The sequence below is a fragment of the Muscardinus avellanarius genome (genome assembly GCF_963383645.1).
Source record: "Muscardinus avellanarius genome assembly, chromosome: 2".
NCBI classification, from domain to species: domain Eukaryota; kingdom Metazoa; phylum Chordata; class Mammalia; order Rodentia; family Gliridae; genus Muscardinus; species Muscardinus avellanarius.
In genome coordinates, this window is record NC_137787.1 from 140,091,300 (window position 1) to 140,118,531 (window position 27,232).

General features: G+C 41.4%; 1 protein-coding gene across 1 annotated transcript; it reads left to right on the forward strand.

The window, feature by feature from the left end:
- Window positions 1-10,606: 10,606 nt before the first annotated feature.
- Window positions 10,607-25,961, forward strand: DLEU7 (deleted in lymphocytic leukemia 7; the record flags this gene model as incomplete). Its single annotated transcript, XM_080689838.1, is given in 3 exon segments — window positions 10,607-11,065; window positions 25,755-25,796; window positions 25,800-25,961. Coding segments are annotated over 3 exon segments (663 nt in total).
- Window positions 25,962-27,232: the final 1,271 nt, after the last annotated feature.

Sequence of the window (27,232 nt, forward strand, 5' to 3'; positions counted from 1 at the left end):
AACAAAATAAGTCTGGGGGTTTAGCTTGGAGGTAGAATGCTTCTGGGTTCAATCACCAGTGAAACACACACACACACACACAAAAAAAAAATTTGCTAAGAGGATGAACCTCTGATGAAGTATGTTGAGATAGATATTGATGGTCTTCTTAATAGCCATTTTTCTAAAACACCATGAAAACATTCTAAATGCAATCTTTGCTAATTGATATACTTGAAGCCTGAAGAAGACTGACATTTAAGGGCTAAAGAGAAAGGCTAGCCAGAAAATTGGGAGCTCAATCACTGGTACAGGTAGCAGAAGCACAAGAGGAGAGTGTTTCAAGAGTGTCAGGGCTCAGAGGTTGATGAGATGCTACTGAACATGCTGTGAAAAGGTGGTCTGCATCTCCAGAAGGGCCCCTGGCTGGAGTGGAGGAGGGACAAAAACACGAATGGAAATGGGGGCTAGTATGATATTAGAAGTGTAGACATGTCTTTTAGAAGCCTGTAGAAGCCTTTTAAGAAGCCTTTTAAGAAGCAGTAGAAGATGGAAATAAGCTGGATTGAGGGAAGATAGAATTTTTAAGCTGTGAAAAATATGCACACTTTTTGGGGGTACTGGGATGAACTAAGGGGCATTCTACTTATGAGCTATACCCCCGGCCTTATGTTTTATTCTTTATTTTGAAACAGAGTCTCACTGAGTTGCAAAGGGCCTCGCTAAGTAGCTGAGACTGTTCACGAACCGCGATCCTCCTGTCTCAGCCTCCCAAATGCTGGGATTACAAGCATGTGCCACCACACCTGGCTTAAAAAAAAATAAGCACATTTGATGCAAAAAAAAAAAAGCCAGCATAAAGAATGCAGTTGGAAACTTATGAGACAGAAAATGTAAAAAGGGATTCAGTGATTGCTTTGTGTGCAAGTGCTTTATATATTTTTATTTATTCATATGATGTTAATATTTATTCCAGTTTACAGACAAGCAACTTGAATTTAGAAAGTTTAAGTAGATTCCTCAATTTTCTCAGTAATACATATTATGGGACTAAATCTATGTCTGTCTGATTCAGACCTTGCTTGTGTGTTTCAAAAATAGTTTTTAAAAATTACAGAGTCAAGTATGGTGGCCTGTGCTTGTAATCCCAGTACTTGGGAGGCTGAGACAGGAGTATCACAGGTATGTGGCTAGCCTCAGTTAGTTACTTACCGAGGTTCTCTGAAACTTAGTGAGACCCTATTTCAAAATTTAAAAAATAAATAACAAAATAGGGCTGGGAGTGTAGCTTGAAGGTATAATGCCCCTGGGTTTAATCCTCAGTGCAGAAACAAACAAACAAACAAAAAACCCCAGAAAATTTAAGAACATAATTTTCTTGTAAAATGCCTAAACAATGTAGAAGTCCACTGTTAGTCATTTTTGGGTTCGATACTATGGTTCAAATGGGTTTTCCCCCCTCTGAAATTTATTTTGAAAATCCCCCAAACAACAATATTGGGACATGTGACCTTGAGGAGATTACTGAGTCATGAGGGCTCTGCTATCATTAATGGGATTAGGTGTCCTTATAAAATAGTTTTATAGAGTGAATTTTCCCTTCTCCCTTCTTCCATGTGATAACAAAGCATGTGTCTCCTCTGAAAATGCAGTAAGCACACTAGATGATGTTATGGAAGCAGAGAGAGTAGCTCTCACCAGACACCTTGGCTGTGGGCTCTTGACCCACAGAACTGTGAGGGAAGAAACCTCTGCTCTTTATTAATTACTCAGTCTGTGATATTTGTTATAGCAGCACAAATAGACTAAGACAATAACCAATTGCCATCACTGTTTTTCACTGATGTGATTTAAAATAATATACAAATATATGATATCGATCTATTTGTCTGTTTCTGTACCACTTCTGGACTTTAAAATTACTAATAGCTTACAGTACATTTCGATGGCAGAGAAAGTTTCTCCTAGTGTTATTTCAAAATTTCCCCTGTTTGTTTGATGTTTTCTTTTCTAAATGAACTTGGAAATGAGCTTGCCTCATTTAATAAAAATGCTATTGGGGTTTAAATAAAATTACACTGACTTTCTAGGTTAATTTGGAGAAAATTGATAGCCTTACAATATTTGAAATATTTGATTAAAAGGAGTATTTTCTACATATACTTGAGTTTTTAAAAATAACTTCTAGTAACTTTTTATGTAGATTTTATCACAGGCCTTGAAAATGTCTTGTTATTTCCAGTTATTTTTTGTGTTTCTTGTTATTATTAGTTAATTGGGCCATTTTCCTTCTGACAATTCTAATTTGTTGCTGTGGTATATGGGAAAGCTAATCATTTTGTATGTCAACTGTATATATCTGATTTGTTATAATTATTGTTCAATTGATTCTTTTGGCTACTTCAGACAGATGTTTCTGTCATCTATAAGAGCCCAATCTGTTAGATGCTATACTATATTGTTTTGTCCATGAGAACTAAATCTGAAAATATTAGCATGAAAATTTAATGGCATTAAAGAAAAGTTGTAATCTGAGTATAGTGTAAATTGTGTTAAAATAAGATATTTCTTTTTTTTTTTCAGGTCTGGGAATGGAACCCAGGGGCATTTGACCTCTGAGCTACACCCCGTGACCCCCCCCCCCTTTTTATTCTTTATTTTGAAACCAGGTCTTGCTGAGTTGCAGAGGGCCTCACTAAGTAGCCGAGGCTGTCCGAAAACCGTGATCCTCCAGGTCTCAGCCTCCTGATTGCTGGGATTACAAGCATGCGCCACCATGCCCGGCAAAATAAAATATTTCAAAGTAGAAATTTTTATCCATTTTAAATAGTAATAATGTATTTTATGTATACATATATGAATAATAGTTACTCAAAATCTTTTTAAAAATAAGCCACTGGTAAATGGAATTCTGCATAAATTGGCATTTAGACAGTATGAGGTTTTATTCTTAGCTAAAATGAGCAGGACAATAATTCCTTCAATGCATTTTAAGCAAAGTATCTATCATTATCTAGGAATAATACATCAAAGCCTATGATTTAAGTTCTAAGAAACTTAGATATTTGAAGAAAGCCATAAAAGATCCTTTTGAATATGGTTTCAATTTTCAAGTGAGAAGTACAGCTCAAATAAAATTTACATATAACTTTTTGAACAAAAGCTTGAAATTTGATAATTTCTGGGGATAACTTGTGTTTTATGGTCAGATAAGCATTTCTAAGATTCTATTCACTAATTAACAAACCAAGAACAGTAGAAAAACAGATGATGAATTTTTTAAGATACATTCTTTATGCTAAAGTATGAAATATCATACTTTTATATAAATATAGGTTTGAGAATCTTGCTTTTTTGCCTCTTAAGGGAGAGGAGAGGGGGTCATTTCAGTCATGTTCAGTAAATCTGTATTTTAAAGCATCTTTTACCTTATTTCAATTCTTTAAACCTTCACAATAATATTTTGAAACAAAAGTAATTAAAGTGACCAAACAAATGATAATAATAAAGAAAGATCTGTTGACTTCTCTTGTTTTCCTAGCACAGACAACCAAGGCTGGAAAGCATTAGGCCAGTTTGGTCCTCTCTGGATACACCAAAGGTTTAAGAGTAGGGAGAGTCTTGAATGTTTCCATTCAAGACTTCATGGAAACACACCCACCCATAATAATCAGAGAAAAAGTTATGCAAAAACCCATGTGCCCTCAATCCCGTCCTCCCTTTTTAAAAAAAAATTACAATTCTTACCAGGAAAAGAGATCTCTGGAAAAATAGAAAGGAGTAAAGAATAAATGAGAGGGTAGATAAAACCCTAGTGTTTGTCCAACCATAAAGCCTGAAAGAAGAATCACCCAAGAACAAGAGTAGAAAACACCTGGAGAGAAAAAAAAAGTGCCCAAAGGAATGAGGATGAATAGTAGAAAAAAGACTGGCAAGATTCAACATTTTTCTTTTAATATGTCTACCTGTCTTGGGAAAAGGGTTGATTCTGTGAAGGGTCTGGAGGAGTTCCTGTGGGGGAGAGAGGGGAATACAACTCAGGACCAGGGGGGTCCTTGGCTTACATGACAGAAAAGAATTTCAGTATGACTCTGCTAGAGAAATACACAGAAATTTATTTAGGAAAGCAAGAAATGCACATTTGAGGGAGAATGCAGGCCATCTCTAGAATGAGAGACACATTTAGGAGTTCACAGCTTTTCTTTTATAGGAAGAGGGGTGGCTAGAAGGACGTATGTGAGGATGATATCAGTCCAGTAGTCACAAGATGATTTAGGCTGTTTTGGTCATCTTCCAGGTCCTGGTTGTTACTTCATTCATCTCATCAATAGGTATTTCTTATTTAGATATTCAGAGTTGGCTACAGTGCCCAAAGAGATTCCATTTTTGTTTAAACTATTTTCAGTGCCCAAGTACATTATCATTTTTTGTGTGACCTCAGTCATGTGACCTCTGTTCTCTTACCAACATATCTCTCCTGCTTAACTATCCCTAGGTTGGATAATGAATAGCTAAAGGTGTTTTGCAAATAAGCTAATTTCCAGTACAGTGTCTGGCTACCTTTCATGATCTTTTGTGTGGTCTTTGTTGGCTGATCAATAGATACCTCTTTGAGGAAAGTCAGGAGTACTCAGAACAATTATTAAAGACTGGTAATTGACTGGTTGGGGTGGGGGTGGGGAATGATACCAGGCTTGAGGAGTAAGAATATTAGGGAATGTTGTTCCAGGCTTCCATATTAAAGTTATATTTTCCTTATTCTTCCTTTATATCCCCTGTAGACTATTTCTTTTATTTTTTTCTATCCTTACTCAAACCCAAGTAGCTTTTATTACCTTAAAACTGTACCTACTGGAAGTTGAAAATATAAGGTGATCCAAGAGAATGAGAATGGTGGTCACAATTTTCCCCACCAAGGTGGAATCTAGTTGAAGATATCATTAGAACACTTCTACATTTTTCCTTCCCCTATTTTTATCATGATCTCTTGCATCCATTTCAACACTATAAGCCATTTCTACAGATAATCAAGACAGTTGAAGAAATCAAGGAGTCTTTTAATTTTTCCCTCCAAGAGAAAAGATATTCTTCAGGGGTCATATTTTGTAATCAGAAGTGGAGGGGCAAGTCCAGCCAGGCTGTCCTCTTGAAATCCTGCTGAAGCCGCATGAGACACCAGGGACAGTCCCTTACTCTTAAAAGCTGAATTTCCCAGCCCAGCACTGTGGCACACACTTCCAATCCCAGTACTTGGAAGGCTGAGACAGGAGGATTTCAGGTTCAGTGCCAGCCTCAGCAACTTAGCAAGACCCTTAGCATTTAACTGGGGGTGTATCTTAGAAGTAGTATGCCTCTGGGTTTAGTCCTTAGTGCCAACAAACCAACAACCACCTAAACAGACAAATGAAAAAACTAAATCACCCACCAAAGCTGCGATGATTAGAAAAACTTCCACACACTCTTTAAAGGTTCACTGTGTTAGCTGTGCAGGTTGGTGCATACCTAGAATCCCACGCAGTACTTGGAAGGCTGAGACTGGGAGGTCACAGGTTCTAGGCTGTCTCCGCAACTGAGCGAGACCTTGTTTTAAAATAAAAATTTAGAAAAAGGCTGGGGGTGTAGCTCGAAGGTAGAATGCCTTTGGGTTCCATTCCCTCTACCAGAACAAACAAACAAACGTCACTTTTTTTTCCCTGCCAGTATTCAGCATTCCTTTTGAAAATAAAGTATTAAAATGGGATCAAGTAAAATGACTTACATGTCCAGAAAGAACCGCATTTTGCGTGGAGGAGATGAATTACAGGGTCATGGGCAAACGCTTGTGAGGTGACCTCCCGCTAAGCAGGTGGGATTCGCTACCTTGGCTTCCTTTTCCCTCTCAATACTCTCTTCCTTCTTGCTCCTCACTCGCTTCACCAACTGCCTAAGGGTTGGGAAGGCAGAGCCTATAGATGTCCTGGAAACACATCGTCTTGTGTAAATAATTGTTTTTGGCAGGTCAGAGGTTTCGTGGCAGTATTGCATCTTTTTGTTTTATTTTTTCTAGGAAAAAAAAAGAAAACTGTTTAGGCCAAAGTTAGAACTTCATGTGCATTTTTATGACTTGGCATATTCAAATATTACAATTGTATGTTTAAAAGGGGAATTTGATCTTTCTCGCTCTCTCTTCTTTGGGCCCACACCTTTTCCTAGTTCCGTTGTTTTCTCTCTTTTACAGTTCTTTTCATATCTCGGAATATCTCTTCAGCATCTGTTTCTCCTCAATCATAATTTTTTATTCGAAAATAATAACCCTCCGGTCTCTTTGGACATGTTTTGTTTTGCCCCCACCTATGAACTTCACCAGGGTGCGTTGAAGGTTAACAGCTCCTTTTCTGGAATTCTCTTGGATCCCTTTTGGAGAAAAGTGCCAAAGAATATAAGCAGGGCTCAAATGTATGGGGGCTCTGCCAAGTCCTTTGAGGAAGGCTCCACATAGCTGTACCTTCTGCCAGCTCCCATCTGCTCTGGCTAAACCCAGCTTCTTGATGATTCCACATGGTAACTTGTATCTTTCACTCTTGCAGGAAGAAACTTTTGGACTGAAAGAAGCCCTGGAATGCTGTGCACCTAACACTACTCTACCTTATCCCTTAGCAGGTGGAAATTGTTCCTCACTTCCTTGTGTTTTCTAGCTCTCTTGTGCAGGGGTCTAAAGGTTTCCGGGGTTCATTTTTAAGTGTCCTGTCAACTTCTGGGAGTGATCAGAATTGCTCAGATCTTTTGCTGTGACTATTAAAATAGCAGAAAGATCAGGTGAATGACAAAAACACTGCTGAGAGCCCTGGTTGGAGGAGCTTCACCTGAGAGGCCTGGGTCACAGAGTCTCCGGTCACTTGCTCTCTTTCTGTAACGTATGTCATGCTGCGTGTTTCAGTGGTGATCTTTCTGTTGCAGGGGACCCAATTCGAAGTGGCTCAAGCAAAAAGTGACTTTATTGAGCTTGGTTTGGTGGTGTACACCTATAATCCCAGTACTTGAGAGACTGAGACATAAGGATCACAGGTTTGAGGCCAGCTCCAGCAATTTAGAGAGGCCCTCTGCAATTTAGTGAAACTCTGTTTAAAAAAAAAAAAAGTAAAATAGGGCTGGGGGTGTAGCTCAAAGGCAGAATGTCCCTGCAATCCCAGTATCTATTTCTCTCCTCTCTCTCTCTCTCTCTCTCTCTCTCTCTCTCTCTCTCTCTCTCTCTCACACACACACACACACACACACACACACACTGATTTCATTGCCTTGTACAACTAAAAAGCTTAGAGGCAGGGCTGTCTTCTTGTGCAGTAAATGTGGGCCCATAGGTGCAGTAAGACTAATTTCTTTGTTCAGATCTATTGGCTTTTCCATCCTCAGTGTTGGATCATTCATAGGCAGACTCTCACCTGCAAACTTTTCAGATGGCCGCAGAGGCTCTAGATCTGTCTCACTTACAAGAGGGCCATTGCAGTCAGCCATTCGATAGTAGAAGGTCTCCCTATGTATCTGCAAAGAAGAGCAACCCTACAAATCTGATGTGTTTTTTACCCAAAAGACCTTTCAACAGCCTCATTGTGTTCTGTTGCTATTGCTTAGATTTCTACCAAGTATTCTCCACCCTCCCCTACCACATGTTTCAGGGAGGGGGGTAGACCCAGCCCCAGCTCCTAGATTGAATTCTGATTCACCTAAGACTTACAGTGTCCCTTTCCTTTTAATCATGATTGATTCAACAAAAACACATGACACAGTTTTGGCCAAGGAGATACAAGGGGGAGTTGGCTGAAGGCTTTTGGGAAATGCCTCCTTGCTTGTGACAAGAGGCACCAAGGAAGGAATGACCTGATCTTCGAAGTATTGCTGTATAACTGTGATGCCAGCAGGTACTGCAGCTGTCTAGTAGGGGAATTAGCCCAAGGACAAAGGACCAAGGGCCAAGTTGATGTACTCAGGATGATATTAGGAGATAAACGGAAGAAACCAAGGGGTTTCAGCTGCACTATTAACCAGCCCTGGAACCATCCTGCTTTTGCCTTTTGTGGTGTGGGACAATAAATTACTCTTACTGATCAAACTATTTCATATTGGATTTTTTTATTAAGAGGGAATTAAACCTTTTTTGCTGTTTGATCTCTTGGGCTGCACTCTTTAGTTCCATTGTTTTCTCTTTTATTGGACATTTGGCTGAAAGCATCCTAAAACATGTGTCTCACTGGCTGTAGCTGGGTCTGGTGACCATGTCCTGTGGGAATGAGATATGTGATTGGCCTCAGCCTAGATGCTGTGTTTCTCTTCTGCAGTGGGATGGTTTCATCTCATTTGATCTAAAGGACTGAGCATGGAGGAGGAGCAATATCTACTGGGAAATGAAGATGTGGCTTCCATAAAATAGTAAGGTAGATGCTGTGAAACAAAAATATTCGCTGTCTAGTACATTGTCCTTTTAAATGAGTTCTTTTTTTTTTACACAATGGCCTCAAATTGTGAATATAAGGTATAAGAGTTATATAATTTGTTACTTGTCTAATAGCCCAGCATAGGTAACTTTGAAGGTGTTTTAGACCAAAGGCAGATTTACTATGCTGTATGAACTCTTTTTCTCAGTTATGGTCTCTTATCCCTAGCTTTAGACCATAAGCTGTCTTGAGATTATAGCAAAGGAGGCTGTGACCCATGACTGAGACAAAACACTGAATTTCTGGATAATCCAGTGCTGCCTAAGGACCCCAAAATAAGCAGACTGCTATTTCAGGAGCACAAACCATCCTCAAATCCCGTCTCTCATTGGGCCCCCATCTTTCAAATTCCCTGAAGTCCAATTGGTTTTGACGGTCAGAATAGGCGTGCTATGTAGAAGAGTGGGGCCTCGGGTCAGGCTCTGTCTAGTGATTTCAATTTCGTTATTGCCTGAAATTCCATCTGCCAAGACAGTTTTTCAGTTGGCCATATGATAGTGGAAGGGTTAGCCCATGAAACTGGATTTCCTGTGCATCTGGAAAGAGGAGCAGCCCTGGAGATCGAACACGCTCTGTGAAAATTAGGAGTTAGTTTGTGCTATTCCCAGTTAGTTTCTGTTGAACTTAATGTACTTCAACATTTGAGGATTAAAAAAAAATTAAATAAGGGAGAATTTCTGTATTTTTTTTTATCATGAACTTAAGTAACTTCATGGCAAGAGAAGCTAATCAACATTAAACTATTTACTTCCCTCCAAAGTAATTTCCTTTCTCTCAATGCACAGACATGCATTTTTACTTAGTTATAATTAGTGTGAACATACTTGTTTTTTGCTTAAGAAAGGTTTTCTTTACTTTGGCATTCAGATTTGTTTTCATAGGCGAAGAAAACACTGAGAATGAGCAGAAACCTTTGCTGGAGGGTGGAAAGAATTAAATGGGGTCATACTATTTTAGAGTTAAGGAAACCTTAAAGGACCCTGCATTCTCCCCCATATTTTCTAGGATCACTCTTCTGGACTAATAGGTCCATCCACTGAAGTGGCTTTTCCATTTTAAAGGCATTTCCAGACCTGAATCCATAGGACTCTTGCTTTGAAAAGTAAGACTGAAATCCCACCTTCTGGTCTGGAGGTGAGGGAGCTCGCTGCTCACTCAAACCCTTGCCCCCGTTTCTGGGCAGTGGAGTTTCCCTCAAAGTGACAAAGCCAAAACGACGCTGTTCTGGGACAGTTTCCGCATACGTGTCTTCTTTTTTCTAAGTGCTATCATACACTGGTGGTTTCCAATCTGTCAAAGCATAAAATTGCCAGTCCTTTCCCCTAAATTAAAAAAGTAGTCACATGAGGTTTAATTAAAAACAGCAACTATTTGTACAGCTGTCTCGGGGTTCATGGCTCATCAAAGGATTTAGCTTCAACCTTGCTGCTCAGGGCCCTTGGAAATATCACACAAAGCCACTGAGGCCGCTCCTCTGGGCAGCACCAAGCCTGGGCTTCAGGATCAGGCCGCACCTGCTGCTTGATGGCGCCAATTCAATTGTCAGGTTGTTGGTGCCCACTGGGCATGGAGTAAGCCTCAGAGAGATGCAGGACAGGACTTCTAAGGCCTTGAAGGCTACTTAAATAAGTTCGGGAAAACGCCCCTCGGGTTGAGAAGGGGATGGGGGAGGGAGAATCAGGCACAGTCCTCCTTTCAGAAGTTTGCTGGGGTTCTTGGCCCTTTGGGCTCCGGGGAGGGTCTTTTACCTCCCACCGTGGGGCCAGTGGTCACTGGCAGACACCCTTCAAGAGAGAAGGGGGCGGGGTATCTCTGCTGACAGATGCTTCTACACAAAGCAGCACGTTTTCCCATCAAAGCCCTAGAGAGGAGGAAGAACCGGCGCTCATCTTTTGGCTGGCGTTCAAGTGCACACCAAGCCAGCGGCACTCCAGGCAGCCCTGGGTCAGAACCAGCCTATTGGGATTGAAGCTAATGCAGGGGCCAGCGCGGGTCACCCACTGCGGGCTGGGGGCGCGGCGGACCACAAGCGCGGGGAGACTCGGAGGCCCCGGAGCCGCCCGCGGGCTAGACAGTGTAATCCGGCGACCCCCAAGCCCCCGCCTTCCTCTCTCCTGCTGCACCTGCACGCGGAGCAAGCGGAACCGCCTACACAGGCCATGGCCAGCCCGGCTCCCTTAGTGGCCTCTATCAGTCACCAAATGGTGGCTCTGCAGACCCTGCAGCTGCTGCAGCAGGAGCGGGGCTGGGGGGATGGTCCGGGCGTCCCCGGGAGCCCGGGCGACCCGGACCACGTGCTGCCAGCCCGAGCGCACCACTCAGGCCCGATGCGGCCCCCGCGGGGGCCCGGACGCCCGGAAGGGATTGAGGGCGGGGGGCCCAGGACCATGGTGCCCATGGAGCGACGGAGCTCCAGCGAGGTGGAGGTGTTGCGGGGTGCCGAGGGGGGCGCGGAGCTGCTGCCCTTCCCCCGGGACCGCGGGCCCTGCACCCTGGCGCGGATGGCCATGCGCAGCGCGCTGGCTCGCGTGGTGGACTCGACCTCAGAGCTCGTCAGCGTGGAACAGACGCTGCTGGGGCCTCTGCAGCAGGAGCGGTCCTTCCCCATCCACCTGAAGGTGAGTCGCCCCTGGGGCGCCCAAGCCGGGGCAGGGTGGTGGGGTCTGCGTGGCTGGGATGGAGATGGAGTGAGGTCGTGGGACCCTGAGCAGAGCTGTCATTGTGGCTCGGCCTCCGGGCGGGGATGGAGCGGGTGAGAGGGAAGAGGGAAGAGGTGACATTTGGGAGATTTGGCAGAGGGGCAGGGTGCTGAAGACCCACCTGGGGCCTGCCAGACTGCAGGGCCAGACGCAGGGGTGGCCTCGTGGGCAAGCCTGGCTCTGGATCTCCTCCTTCTTGCTGTCGCTGAAGGCCCTTTCCGCTGATGCAGCTTCCAGGGGAGGAGGACAGCTCCTCCCCCCTTTCCAAACTAATAACCTTTCCTTCAGAGCCTTAAATAAACTTACATCCCCTTTGCCTTTTGTATGATGAAATCACAGCATTCATCTTAAAGATCCTCCACACTCATGAGTCGCAATTATTTTTGCGTCACTCCAATTCCCATGTAGCTCTGGAGCCTTACAGAGTCAACCTAAATTCTCATAAAGTGGGGTGAAAGCCAGGTGGGTCCTAGGTGTTGAAGCATCAGTAGCAATAGGAGCGCCTGCTAAGTCACCCAGTTTCCTTTTACCAGTACCAAACTGTGTTAAGCAATTTAGCCAGAGATCAAAGCCAAGCGTGATGGTGGAAATAGGGGGCCTGGGTTCTAGTCCTGGCCCTGTCAAAAACTAGCCTAATTGGTTTAAGGAAGGTCACAAATCTCTTTGAGACCCTCTGGCTTTCAAGTTTTGGCCAGGAGCATTGCTGCATGCATTTCCTTGGAAGTTGAGAAAAGTCTGGGCAGGTTTGTCAAGGAAGGCCAGCAGTTGTTTTTCTTGCTCTACAAGCCAAGGTTTGGGGAAAAGTTTTGCTATATATTAAGGTGCATTATATATTGTAAAATATTTGTTTCTAGTCACACACAATAATGCATATTATACACCCCAATAAGTATTGTTTCTCTACACCAGGGTTTCTTAACTTCAGTACTACTGACATTTGAGGCTGGAGCATCTTTGTTGCCAGGGGTTGTCCTGTGTATTGTAATTTGGGTAGCAATATCCCTGGCCCTGCCCCTAGATGCCAGCATTATAAGCATTATACACCAACCCAAGTGATAGCAACCAAAACATCTCCAGGCCCAGCATGGTGGCACACGCTTGTAATCCCAGCATTCGGAAGGTTGAGACCGGAGGACTGCAATTTGCAGACAGCCTCAGCTACCTAGTGAGGTCCTCTGCAACTTAGTGAGACCCTGTTTAAAAAAAAAAAAAAGAAAGAAAGAAGAAAAGAATTAAAATAGGGCAGAGGGTGTAGTTCGGTGGTAGAATGCCCCTTGGTTCCATCCCCAGACACGCAAAAAAAAAAAAAAAAAAAAAAAAAAAAAAGTCTCCAGACTTTGCCAGATGCTGGTGAGGAAAGCGGAAATCCTCTGCAGATGACAAGCACTTCTTCACTAACTTTAGAAAGTAAACAATGTGGGCATGGTGGCACACACCTGTAATCCTAGTACTTGGGAGGCTGAGACAGAAGGATGGCAGGTTTGAGGACAGCCTCAGTAATTCAGAATAAAATAAATATAAAAATAATATTAAAAATTATAAAAATAAAAAGGGCTGGAGATGTAGCTCAAAGGTAGAATCTCTCTGGTATCCAGTATCAAAACACAAAAAAGAAAATAAAGTTAACAAGTGAAGCTGAAATACTCTCTGCTGGAAAATTCACTTTTTTTGGTACCAAAAATATTTTAAAAATCCTGTCTATTAAACTATGCCACACCATTGATTGTAAGGTATATTTATTTTACTCTCATGGGTTTTTAAGATGTGAAAAAACATGCATCTTAAATTGAGGCAGGTGAGGTGGCAGGGGATGTCAGGAGCACATGCGGGTTGTGGGTCTGTTGACGGAAGGAGGAACTGAACGGTCAGCTTTTACCTAAGATGATCCTGAAAGGCTTCTTAGCGGGGCAGCCTTTTAAGAAATGGGCGTTTTCTCTCCAGACATTAATGGAAACAAACATTTAAGAGGAATGGTGTGATCCAAGGCCCAGGCATGGTAGGGGTCTGGGCTCTGGGGAAGCTGCGGTTAGCTCAGTACAGCAGAGGGCCGATGCTGGACACTTAAGATGTGAAAAAGCCTTCGCGACGTGCTGAGGACCTGGGGTTGTCTTGCCAGCCACGGGTCCATGAATACCAGGAGCCTAGATAGTTTCACAGGCTAGGTTTCAGTTTTACTCAGGGCAGAACACTATAGTCTGAGGGCTTGCTCCAGCTCAGCAGTGGTGGAGCAAAGCCCTCTGCCCTGCAGGCATTCTTTATAATCTGGCAGCTGAAAGTATGCAATTTTAGCTGAAGGCAGCAGTCGCTTCTATTTGGTAATACTTTCAGTCCTTTCTAAGTGACTTTTGGTCCTAAACACTTTCCATCCTCCTCAGGCTTTCTTCAACTAAATCTCAGCCTCTCATTTCTATTCAGAGAAAGTAGAACCTTTCAGACACAAATATCTTCCTCTACTTGGTCTCCCTAAACAGCTGCATTTCCACTCATCTTTATTCTTGTCTCAAATGAATGAATGAATGAATGAATGAATGAATGAATGAGTGCTACTTCCTCCCCTTCCCCAGTATAAAGTCTCTTCTATTTTTAGTGGTGCTGGGGTTTGAACCCACAACCTCATGCATGCTGGGCCAGTACTCTACCACTGAGCTATATCCCCAGCCCCATAAACATTTTCTCTTAAGCACAGAGCCAGTCTTTCAATTATCCCCAGACATTTTTGTAGCCAACCCCTCCTCTTTCTACATCCTTAGCCCTTTTTATTTTTTATTTTGAAAAATAGGGTCTCACTAGGTTGCTGAGAGTTTCACTAAGTTTCTGAAGCTGTTTTTGAACCTGCATCTTTCTGTTTCAGCCTCTCAAGTACTGAGATTATAGGTGTGTATTACCACTCCCAGCTCTCTCCTCTCTTTTAATACAGCAGTTTTCTCTTATTCCCAGTGGAGCCTGGAACTGAGGATAGTACTAAATCATATATATATATATATATATATATATATATATATATATATATATATAGTGTTTTCTGTATGCATACACATCTATGATAAAGTTTAATTTATAAGTTAGGCACAGTAAGAGATTAACAGTAATAATAAAACAGAACAATTATACCTATATCCTGTAATAAAAGCTATGTGAATGTCATCTTTTGCTCAAAATATCATACTGTACTCAGTCTTCTTGTGATCATGTGAGGTGATACAATGTCTATGAAATGAAGTCAGTGATGTTGGCATTATGACCATGTTAGGCTGTTATGTAAAGGCTACTTTGGTGCAAGCATTGATCATACAGAAATAGTCCATCTAATCTCCAAGACCACTACCAAGTGCTAATGGGTGGGTGGTGTGTGCATCATGGACCACGGACAAAGGAATGATCCACATCCCAGCAGCACAGAAAGGGGCAGTGCAAGATCTCACCACACTATAGAACTGTGTACAACTTAAAATTTATGAAATATTTCGGGAGTTTTCTATTTAGTATTTTCAGACCATGGTTGACTAAAAGCCCTGTCTCTAGATATGGTTACACTGAGAGTTAGGGCTTCAACATATGCGTGTGTGTGTGTGTGTGTGTGTGTGTGTGTGTGTGTGTGTGTATCTAGTCATTCTATAACCTGGTTGATCTGTGTACTTTTTCTGTGAGGCTACTTTACATGGTGATGAAAAGCACCAGGTAAACTTGGGAAATTATTATCAATCCTAGCAAGAGTGTGTTAGGCATTTGTACCCAGAAGGAGCACAGAAGTACACAGGACACCAGAAAGAAAGAAGCATGATCTTGGATGAGAGGGGGAGATAGAGGACACTGTGTCCCAAGTACTTATTGGAAACAGGGACCTTCCGGTGTTCCTGCCAGTTTCTTTCAACCCATAAACATGCTTAAAGCTTCCTTCACCTACTCATCTCCTAAGTTGCAGTCCTTGCCTTTCCTGCCCTGAGCAAACTTTGTAGACTTCCGGATGTGGATGTGCTACTGCCACCTTCTAGAAGTGTCCTGAGGCTCACTGGAAACCTATCTTCCAGTGTTCCTACTCCTACAATGCATGGGAGTGATGCTTTTCAGAACTGCCAGAGGGAGAGAAGCAGGGGGCAGCCAGCATCTAGGAATTTTGCTTGGTTTTCTGTTTGGAGTAAAGGTAACATCTTAATTTGGTTTACAGCCCTTAGTCTTGAGAAGAGAGTATTTTGTTTTTCTGGGTGAGTAGGTATGCAGACTTGGTTTCATCAGTACTAGTGTTAATTCAATAATTTGCAAGCGCATTTTCTTTATATTTAAAATTAAGGACATGAAGGTTGATTTTCTACAGCAGAGTGGTTTCAGGAGTGATCCTGTTCATGGAGACAACTCTTGCTTATTACTTAGAAGTGTGTGGAAACCTCTATTATCGGTCAGGCGAGTTACTTGCCACTGAGAGTACAAGGGAGATTCACTTGATCGAGAGCTGACGGTCTAGACCAGATGACGAGCATGATGAGGTCCCTTCACTGGAGACATCACAATGCAGTGATCTAGTCCCATAATGCATTTCAAACCGACTCTGCTCTTTCCTGCCCTGTTTCCTCATCCTTAGAATGGGGATAGTTGTATGTAACCTAAATGTTTACTAATATCATGCACAGAAAGTTTTGGTCAATAAGTCCTCATTTATTTAAGCTATCATCATCATCATTTATGCCTCAAAAATTCTTATTGACCATTATATTCTAAGTTCCATCTTGATATTGACTCTGATTCATAAAATCTTTTCTTCCTTTTCTGAGGCTGTTGATAAAATCAGAGTTAGGATGGCTGAAAATACTTCCAAGAAATGTCCATGGTCTAGAGGTCAGTCTTGACCCTATGCCTACAGATTGACTCGTGTGTGTCATTGTTGAGTGACTGATCATATCACCTGCAGGTTAAGAAGGGAAAATTTTAGGTGTGAAGGCAGAATTACTCTCTAGAAATGAGAATTACTCTCACCACAATAGTAAGAAATGAATTTATAATACTTTTACTCTTTAATTAAAGACTTACTATTCATTTTAAACATTTAAAAATTATCAAACAGCTGGGCGTGGCGGCGCATGCTTGTAATCCCCGCGCTTGAGAGGCTGAGACAAGAGGATCGCACAGGTTCAAAGCCAGCTTCAGTTACTCAGTGAGGCTCTCAGCAACTTAGTGAGACTCTGTTTCCAAATAAAATATAAAATAGGTCTGGGAGAATAGCCTGGAAGTAGAAAGCCCTTAGGTTCCACCCCCAGTACCACAATAAAATAAAATAAAATAAAATCAAACACATCCAAAAAACAAAACAACCCATGAAATAAGCGTCTTCATACTGGATGAAAAATGCTCACCAAGGCAAATCTTGTTAAATTTGGTATGGAATATGGCCTTAATTGGCTTGGCATATATTTATTACAGGTAGAAACTGAGGTTCAGTGGAAATGAGGACTTTGCTCAAGACCCTACAGTGAGGAAGTGTTGAGTTTTATCTTATTCATCCTGCTACAGAGAGGTCAGCACACATCAAGCTGAACTAATGCCCCTGAGAATGTGCAGGGCCCAGGGCCACAGTCATATAGGCATATATACACACTGGAGGTTGCTCAGGCTGCGAGTCGCCTCAGAGGCTGGGTTTATTAGTCAGCTCTGCCGTTATAACCAAATATTTATTGCAGATACTTATCTTCTTGCTTTCTGGAGGCTGACAATCCAAGATCAAGGTGCTGAAAAACTGGATTTCTCACAGGGCTTTCTTCCTGGCTCACAGGCAGCCAGCCATCTTCTCACTGCCCCCACGCAACCTTACCTCTGAGTGTGTCCAGCCTTCTTGGTGTCTCTCTTCTTATAGGAGATTAGGCCCTACTCTTGTGACTTTGTTTCGCTTCGATTATCATCCCAAAGGCCCTGTCTCTAAATATAGTTACAGCGGGGCTTAGGGCTTCATTGTAAGAATTTGGGAAGGGAACAATTCAGTCCAAAAGGCTGATCAACCTGTGTGCCTACCTCTCTGATGGCCACCTTACCTGGTAACAAAAACCACCAGGAAACTTGGGAAATCATTACCAATGACAATGTGTTAGGCCATTTGCAAGAAAGTGATAGGCATTTGCTACCCAAAGGGAGTACAGAAGTGTGCAGGACGCCAGATGGAAGCTCATTTAGGATTTTTTGAACTGCTGCAAAGAACCAGTGCACATGAGGATGGTCAGCCAAGCCAATTATTAAGTTACTCTGATTGAGTTTTGTCTGTCTTCCTTGGAGAACTGAAAACATTTGTAGTTTCCACAAATCAAGTTCAGAAGCAAGTTGCATGGTAACTAAGGCTGACGCCAACTTGCAGAGCAGAAGAGCTTTCTTGCCATCACAGTTTAAACTTGCCTGGGAGCTCACCCGTTTCAATCAGCTCATTCTGGTACCAATTACTCTGTCACGTTCAGTAGTCCAAGCTGGTTTTCTCATTCTATGGAGTGAGAGCAACGGTCATAAAGCTGTTGGCTTTGGCTTCACAGTGGTTGCTAAGAGCAAGTGTGAATATTGGGTTGTGTAGGGAACACAGTGGGGACAAAGTGCTTTGCTTCCTCGTTCACACTGGTTAGTAAAACCAGTTTCCATAAATTTGGGGATTGTCTCTTCAAACGTTACTAATGTACTCTTGAAGAAATAATTGTGCATTATTACCTGATCAGCGCTGTATCTATTGGGGACAAAATTATGCTTCTGTGGCCCAGTGACTAGAATTTTTTCTGTCTTCTCCCTCTACCCACGGATATGGTGGCTGCTCCAGAAGTAGCTTCTTTATAGTTTTCGATGTCCTGTAATGTGAGTGACATGAAAATCAGGGCATGAAAGCTTTCTGAAATGAAAATTTCGGTAAGCGAATTCAGGAAGGCCCTAAGGAAAAAACTACATATGTTTGACAGCTCGGTGGAAACTGCAGTGTTTTATTTTACAGTTTTTGGGTTTGCCTTATGAAGCATCCCTGAATCAAGTGTTTGTACTCATTACAAAGGTGCTTTTCACTGGACTTTTCAACTGAATATGGTGCCATACCCAAAGTAAATGCATAAGGAACCTTAGTTATTGGTGAGCGTTTACACTGGGTTCCACCACAAGTAAAAATGTTTAATTTCCTGTGGACGATAGACTTTTTATGGTGACTGGCAAATACTTTGGTGCTTCATTGGGTGTTTTATTAATATGCAGTTACATATCTATTTGAGACTGACCTGGGGTTTAGGCAACTGGCGACTGCTCTGGGCCTTGTGAATTCATGGTTCCAAGCCAGCTGTTGATGACCAAATAAAGTTGGGGCAACTCTTAGTTTTGATGCTGTGCTTTTCACAACATCCTTCTAGAACAAAGAAACCTCATTTCCATTTTATATACACATTCAGTGTGGAGGATCCTAATGGATCTGGAGAAAAGGTTTGTATTCTTTTATGGAGCCCCACAATGGGCTGCCATAGTGGAGAACAGTCTTCTGGGCAGTCCGAAGTTTTTTTAAGGTCAGGTCCCATCCCAAAAACCTGGGGGAAAGCTCTTTTCTCTCTTTACTCCTCCTCCTTCTTCATTCATTCTTTCTTTCCTTCTCTCCTCCCTTCCTTCTGTTCTTTCTCTCTCCTTCCCTCTCTCCCTCCTTCCCTCCCTGCCTCTGTAGAGACTTTTATGGACAACTGGTGGGGAAAATGAAGAAGAAACAAGTTTGTAAGGAGGCCCTCCACAACTTAGTAAGACCTTGTTTCAAAATAAAAAATAAAACAGAGCTGGGGGTAGAGCTCAGAAATAGAAGGACCCTGGGCTCAATCTCTAGTGCCACAAGAAAGAAAATAGAAAAGAAAAGGGAGGAAGGAAGGAAGGAAGGAAGGGAGGGAGGAAGGAAATAGCTTGAGATGTGACTTCTTTTTTTCAAGAAGAGCAAACTTACTCTAAAGCTAAAGAGTGGTTAAGCAAGTATGAACTGATTTATAGTTTATGCAGCTCCTGAAGCGATTCTGAAGGTGATATGGCAGGGGGAAAAACATACCTTGTAGCCTGTTTAAACTTTATCTGCATTTTAGAGCCTGTAAAGTCATACTGTATTTTTTACTTTATTATCCATTGGTGTTGCTTTCAGAAAACAAACTTTGAAACTGACTCCAGCTGCCAGATTCCTTTTGTCTTCAAGGCTTCAGTTCTGATGGGAATGTTTATTTTAGTAAGAAGCTAAAAAGGGGCTTAAGTTTTCCTCTCTCTTTTGGACTCTTCACAGGTGCAAAGAACTTACATTATGGTCTTTATAAAGTTTCTTTTTTTTTAGTTCAAGTATTCTAGACTTGAGCATTCCTAATAAATACAATGCAGAATGCAGAAAAGCACAAAGGGTGGCAGCTCCTAAGAGGCCTTTGCACTGAAGAGGAGGAGAGAGCTGTGAGAAGGAAGGGAGCGCTTCAGCTGGGAGGTACCTGATTAGTTAGCGGCTTGGCTTTACCCCTGGAGGGGGTGAAGGTTCCCTGCATTGAACAGCTTTCAAATAGCCACACCCTCTCCATCAGGCTGCAGGGAAGGGGATGGGCCAGCTGGCAGGTCTTTATTTTGGAAGCACTTGTTGCCAGTTTGGACTTTGTTAAGCTCATAACAGTCAGCCAGGCTTAAGAAAAATGGCATGAACATGGTCAAATATATCATTCACTTGCAGGTATTTTTTTTGTTGTATCCCTAAAGCAAGTTCAGGGCCTCTCACCCTTGCCGCCCTGCAGACTCTGCTTGCCTCACTGTGGCCTCTAACTCTGACTCCTGTGTGTGGCTCTTGATGGCCTCACTGGGCAGTGAGCTCTGCTCTGTGGCCCAGTCTGGGATGGAGGTAAGTTCTGAAATAGACTAATTCCAGATCTGCTTCTCACTTGCCGTGTGGCTTAGAGCTGTCACCTCCTCTCCCCAAGCCTCATTTCTCTCCATCTAGCATGGGTTATTGAGAACACTGAGTGAGACGAGGTGTAGAAGGAGACTCGCTTGCAGCCTGGAGTCGGCTAGGTGCTCACAGCCAAGCCAGGGTTCTCTACATTTAGGATTGCCGTGCTACTCCTGTGTTTGCAAGTGTCCAGGGCTTTACTCTGGCATTCAAGGCCCTCCACAAGCACCCTTATATCTTGGTCTGCAACACAAAACTCTGTTGCCTTCTGACAGGTCCCCTGCCCAAGTCCCGGCCCCTCCTTGACTCCAGGCCTGCGCGCTGTTACTCATTCTTATCATGGAGACATTTCCTTTTCCTAGGAGTCAGCTATTGCTCTTCCCAGCACCACCTATCTTACAACATCCAATACCATCTTCCTGTGGCTGCCACTCTGACGCCTCAGCCAACACTCCGTATTGTGTTCCCTTTTGCGAAGGTCAGTGGAGGTGCACTGAGGGCTCCACCCATTCTTTTTTAATTCTACACTGCTCTGTGTGACATCACTAATGAACAGTTACTAAACATTTCGGCAATAAGATTCTAAGTCTTTATAGAACATCTTTTCTTTTCTGTCTTAACCTTCCTCTCCTTCCCCCTCCCCTCCACTGTTCTCCCCCCCCCCCATCTCCTTCTTACTGACCTCCTAGCATCTGGCAGAGTACTTTATTCATAATCGGAGACTGCTGGAGTCCATTACACATATAAAGAGCTATCTGTGCGCTTACCTGACCTTTGCAGTCTCTCTGTGTGGTAGTTATGATTAATTCCATTTTACCAATAATAAAACTGAGTTTTCCTTAGATAAAATGGCTTATTCAAAGACAACCTGTCAAACAGCAGAACCAGCACACTGATGGCAGCTGTCTTGTTCTGTCTGTACCCCTGGGGGATTTGTGGCTGCTCTGAGGGTCACCCATCCTAATGAACAATGTCCCAGCAAAGTCCCTCTTGCAACATAGTCAAAGGTCCTAGAGGGACCACTATTCTGCCTACCACAGGTCAGAGTTTAGTTGAAAATTGGGAAGAACTGTTTTAAGACTAGAGCTATCTCTGTTAATAGATTGCCTTTTAAACAATCTGTATCCAAATGAATTTTGAACAACAACACATCAGGTACACCATAGAAATGATCCACACGTCAGAATGAGCTTTGTGGGACCCCTGTGCTGTACTTAGAGCTTACGATGATACAAGTCTGTTCTTCCATAAGACTGAATTTTTGTGATTTTACTACGGCCCTCATCATATTTAATTGGACATTTAGGTACTTGATCTGTGTCTCATTCCCCTTACTGGATTATAAACTCTATTTAGAGAGCAGCTGCCCTGCCTTACTGCCTTTTGTCCAGGATAGTCAGTCACACAGCAAAGGCTTGATATATGTGTGAAATAAATTTAACACATTCATTGACCAAGTTAATCAGGCTGAGGCCATGATCACAGTGGTCAGATGAGTCACAGGAGAGCAAACACTGGCCATCACTTTGTAGCAATCAGTGTGTTTCATATCCAGAGTCTGAAATGACAAGAGGGGTTGGAAGTTCCAGAACCTACTTTAGATTGCTCAGACATACAGTTTTATTCTGGAAAAAGTGCTCAAAGTGCTGTGTAGAACATGACATCATTTCTGGGAGCATCTGGGACTTACTCAATAAAATAACCCTTCTGGGAGGATAGGCTCTGTCAGTGGGTGGAAAGCATTGCAAGTGAAATCATTGCTAGTATTGATCATGTGAGTTTCTACTGAAAGCCCATAAACCACTTAATAGGCTGTCGACTTAACACTGACTTGTGACCCCACCTCCTGCAGCAGAAGCAGCAGAGGTTGCTTGGAGGTAATAATTATTAGATGCAGAGTTGGCCTCTAAGTCTTCTAGAAGGGAAGAGAAACAATCACCTGTTTTATTTTTCCCCTCCCCTGGCTTAAGAGTCCCATGGAAAGCCTATTTCTATTAATTTGTTTTCTTTGACTGTTAATATATTTGAGAAAGGATTAAAAGGGAATACTGTACTAGAATAGTAAAATAAAGAGACTTTGCAAAGCTTGCCAGAGATCTGAAGTTTGCCCAGGGCCTTGGGGACCAGTACTGCTGCAGTTGAATTTTATTATACATGTAATTTCCCCAAACGATGCCTCCTTTGATTCTGTACAGTAAACATAAAATTGACTTCAGATTTTAGACCCACAACTATATTTGTAAAGGCGTTTTCATCTTCCTTGGGCGACGAATGCCTCTGCAGACTGGCTAATGGACACACGTCAGCACACGCTTCAGCAGCTCCTTCTATTTTGAATTCCCCTTTGCATGTTTTCTTTGATCCCTCCACTTTGTACTTAGAGTTGGATTACTTTAAAGCGAACGGACAATTTCCCTTGATGTGGACGGTGGGGAAGTAGCCCAGAGTGGTCCCCCACCCCCTTGTTCTCATTTCTAAGTAATATGCTTCAGCAACTCGGGTTATCCCATAAACTATGGGATGGATGATCTAAGGAGCCGGTTGACCCTTTCTGAGTAGAAACGAACAGCACATAAAGGAAGGGAAGTAAGAAGGTGTAAGTTAGCCTGGGAATACTTGAGAAGCAGGACTAGAGCGTATGTTCCACTGACCCGGCTCACACAGCGGCCCTGCTGCCTTTGCCTGCTGAACTGAAATAACTGTACGTTGTTTTATTTCTCAGGGAATGTTGTCTAGTAGCACTTTTCCAGACACTCAGGTACTTCTCACTCAAGCGAAAGGGTTATCTGAGAGGATAAGTTAGTTTTTCTTTCTACATGCAAAATTAGGAGGAACATCTGGGGCCCGCAAACTTTGGTTCAGCTTTTAGTTCTTTCTTTCCTTTTCTTCTAGATTATCTATTTTTCTTTTCCTAAGCTATTGAGTTTAATTTTAGTTTATGAATTTTTAGTGGTAATTTTTTTTACTTATATAAGCAACTAAGTCCACACATGTCTCTATAATGCCATAAATTTTGATCCAGTATTTCCACAACTGTTCAGCATAAGTTATTTTAAAATTTCAAGCCGGGTGTAGTGGTGTACACTTGTAGTCCCAGTACTTGGGAGGGTGAGACAGGAGGACCACAGGTGTGTGGCCAGCCTCAGCTACTTAATGAGACCTGTTTCAAAAAGAAAGAATAAAAAAATAGGCTGGGGATGTAGCTCAGTGGTAGAATGTCTCTGGGTTTAATCCCCAGTAAAACACACACACACACACACACACACACACACACACACACACCCCACACACAGTTATAGGCCCATGAAATATCTAGAGGTGGAGTTGTTTTGGCGTTGGAGAATAATTGGATCTCAAGGGCTTTGGCATCATCAGTGGATTAATCCACCAATGGGTTCATAATATGAATGGATTATGGGGGTGATAAAGACTATAGGAGACTGAACCTAGTTGAAGGGAGTGGGTCCTTGGGGATGTGCCCTTGAGGCTATATTATGTCCTTGGCCCATTCCTGTCTCTCTGCTTATCAGCTGCCATGAGGCAGGCATCTTTCCTCCATCACAACCTTCTGCCATGATGTTCTTCTGCCTTACCTCAGGCCCAAATCAATGGATCTAGTCAACTATGGATGGAAACCTCTAAAACTGAAAGCCAAAAATAAGTCTTTGTTCCTTTGTTTTCTTCAGGGAAATGTGATAGTAATGAAAAGCTGACTAATGTAAAAATGAAAAGTATTTACTTATTTCCATTGGCTTAAGCTCACTAATTGTGATTTTCAATCTTTTCTGTGCATACTGAATGCTTTGCTGTTTGATCTATCAGTATTGGAGAAAACTGGTTATGTCAGCCTTCAAGTTTGTGGATTGAATGCATATTAAGGTTATCCCATTAGGCACACTCAAGTACAAAATGTACATCTTTGGGGAGCATCATTTGTTTTAGTAATTGTAGTTTATTTTATCCATAATAATTTTCTCTGCTTTATTTTGGATTCTTTTTGCTTAGTGTATATATTTTAGTATCCCTCTACCTTTAATTTTAATATTTAAATGTGTTGCTCATAAGCTTCCTATGGATAAATAGATCTTTAAAAAATTCAATCTGGTAACCACTATCTTTCAAAAAAGTAAGTTTTATCAGTTTGAATTTATTGTGCTTTCTGCCAAATTTAGATTTACTTCTACTGTCCTAGTTGGTGCTTCATATTTGCTTTGATTTATATCTATACCTTTATTTCTCCACGTTTACCTTCTATAGATAGTGTCAACATAATTTGTGTATACCTTTGCCTCTGCTGGTTTTGAAATATTACGTATTATTTTTCTACTTTGAATAATAATTATTACATTTATCACACATATATTTACATGTGAAATTTATCAGGTTTTTCAACTTTATCTTGAAAAATAGAGAGCTTAGAATGTTACTTCATTCTACATGTTAAGTCTAGTCTACATTTCGGAATTGTTTATTCTTATAAGCCCCAAGTTAGGTATTGTCTTGGTATTAAATTATCAGGTCTTTAGTTTTACACCATGTTTTTAAGTTCATTGTTCACTTTTGCTTCTTGAATCTCATTCTTTCCTCCTGAGTTAAATTTCTTCTTCTGAATTATATATTTAGAAAGTTCTAATGTTTAGGGCCCACTAGAAATAAACTCTGCCATTTTTAGTGAGAATATATTTGCTTTTCACTGAATTTATTTGATAGTTTAGATTATTTTTAATTAGGTAAACAGCTACTTAAAGATATTATTTCATTTTGTCTATATTCAATTATCATTCCTTGAAATTATCCATCATTTTTTTTCTGGTTGCTTATTTGAATAATTTTGCCTTAATGAGTTTAGACTTGGATTTCATGTACTTTCTTCTGCACAGGTTCATTTTACTTCCTGAACCTACGGCTTTATGTTTTGGACCAATTCTGGATAATTATCACTTATTATTTTCTTTGAATATTGCTTCTCACCAATTCTCTCTCTTATCTCACCTAGAAATATATTTGTTAGACTTCCCGATTTTTTCATCCATATTGCTTAACTTCTCATTCATATTTCCCATATCTTTAACTTTGTATTTTGTATTCTGGGTAATTTTTTTATTTTTATAATTGAATTTAGTAATCCTTACTACCTGGGAACTATTCTTTCTAAAATTGCATTGGAAATTTTTTGAGATCACGTCTAATAAATAACAAAATCTATATTGAGCCTTGTTTGTCATAACTCTTTTGGGGACATGTAACAGAAACTTAAGTCTGATTGGTTTAAAAAGAGATATTAACTCAGCTGAAAACTGCTGGGGTGTATTATTGAAGTATAGCTAGATTCACGTGCTCAGGAAAGGTCACTGGAGTCTGTCTCTTTTAATCTCTTGACTCTGTTTGATTCTATGTTGGCTTCATCCTTGTTTGGATTTGGACTCTTTCTGGTGGCTGGTTTCTCAGCATGCCAGTTAAAGAGAGCTTTGATTCCCCCAGTCTAGCAGATGTGGGACTTCAGTCTGTGGCTTTGCACACCTGTCCACCCCTGACCATTCGCCACGGCCAGAGGTGATATGTTCTCATGAGCCTGGTCCCTGGAGCTGTGGGTAGAGTCTGCTTTGGTCAAACCACAAAGGCTGAGGATGGAGGAGGGTAACTGTCTGAGAAAAGCTTGGAAGCTGGGTAAGCAAAACACAGCAAATGTTGGTAGCATCTATCTAATTTCTTATCTGTTTATTTCAGGATAGTGTTGAGTTTAGAAACATCTGCAGTCATTTGGCTCTGTAAATCGAAGGACAGCAGTTTGACAGAGACTTGACCGCTGCCCACCAGTGTCTGAAGACAATAGTCAAGAAGCTGATTCAGTCACTTGCTGACCTTCCTTCAGATACCCATGTGGTCGCCTGTGCTTCCTTGCGACAGATCTTACAGAATCTCCCAGACACCTGAGTGTGAAGACATCAGGATTAGACACAGCTAGCACTGTTAAGGACAACAGGATACCTTGCCTTCCTAAAGAATCAGCAGACAATGGATACTTTTATTTCCAGCAAGCATACTTGATAACAGTTAGCAGCCTGACCAGTGGCACCTATAGCCTTCAGGATTAGAGCATGTTTGTGAAAAAATTTTAAAGCCATAGTACACATATTTACATAGGTTGACCTATTTGCTGACATTTTGATTGAAATAAATTTCACTTTGTGGAACTGATTGAATTAATTCATGTTAAGTATTAGTTTGGGTCAAATGATACCTTAATCTATATTCATATTAATGTATGTTATAGGGTTTAATATGCTTATTTATATGATTAAAGCCTCATGGTTCTGAAAAATATCTTGAATAAATGGGACATTTGATAATTCACACATTTTCCTTACTGTGTACTTTATAAAAATGATCTTTGGTTGTGAGACCACATGTGTCAGTAATTTTGAGTTCCAATTCTGGCATTAATCACTTAACTCTGGGGAAAAAACAGTTGTTTCTAAACCTTATGCTTTTATGTACATATTTATAAATTTAAAATTATAGTGAGCTATGAAGTACCAAGGCGACGTGCTATGTAAATACACAATACAGTATTATTAAAGTTTCATGTGGAAACAGATAACTCTTCTTACTGCTTCTAAATATTCTGATGGAACTAGTAAATTTTGTGTAAAAAAAAAAAAGGAAAGGAGGGAGTAGATATACTGGCAGATTTCCTGGAATATGTAGACATTTGAAGGTAGGAATAGAAAGAGAGGGTGAATTTTTTTAAAAAAATTTATCTGCACAAATATAGAAAAAACTAAATTTCCTCTTGTTCAATGGTGACTGTATTGAGAGCCCAAACAAAGCAAAATGCTGCTTCTCCCTTAAAAGTTTAATAGAAAAAGCATGAGATTCAGAAAAACAAAGATCATAGTGTATATGTGCAGCTTGTTTTCTAAAAGAATTATAAACCAGGTCTGCATAGTGAGAGTACATTTTATACCTAAAAAAAAGTGTGAGTAGTAATCAAAGCCTTTTAAACCCCACATATTCCAATCCTAGTTGGTTCCAAATGTTTTCTTCCAGAATCCAAGATTGAAAGATTGCTTCTCTTTTAATGTAACTGAACATTTCTGCAGAAGAGAATATATATTAGACTGAATTGTTAAGGAAAGATGAGAGCCTTTTATGTGTGTGTTGGGGGCCAGGAAGGAAGGCATTATTCTTGGGAACAATAATGG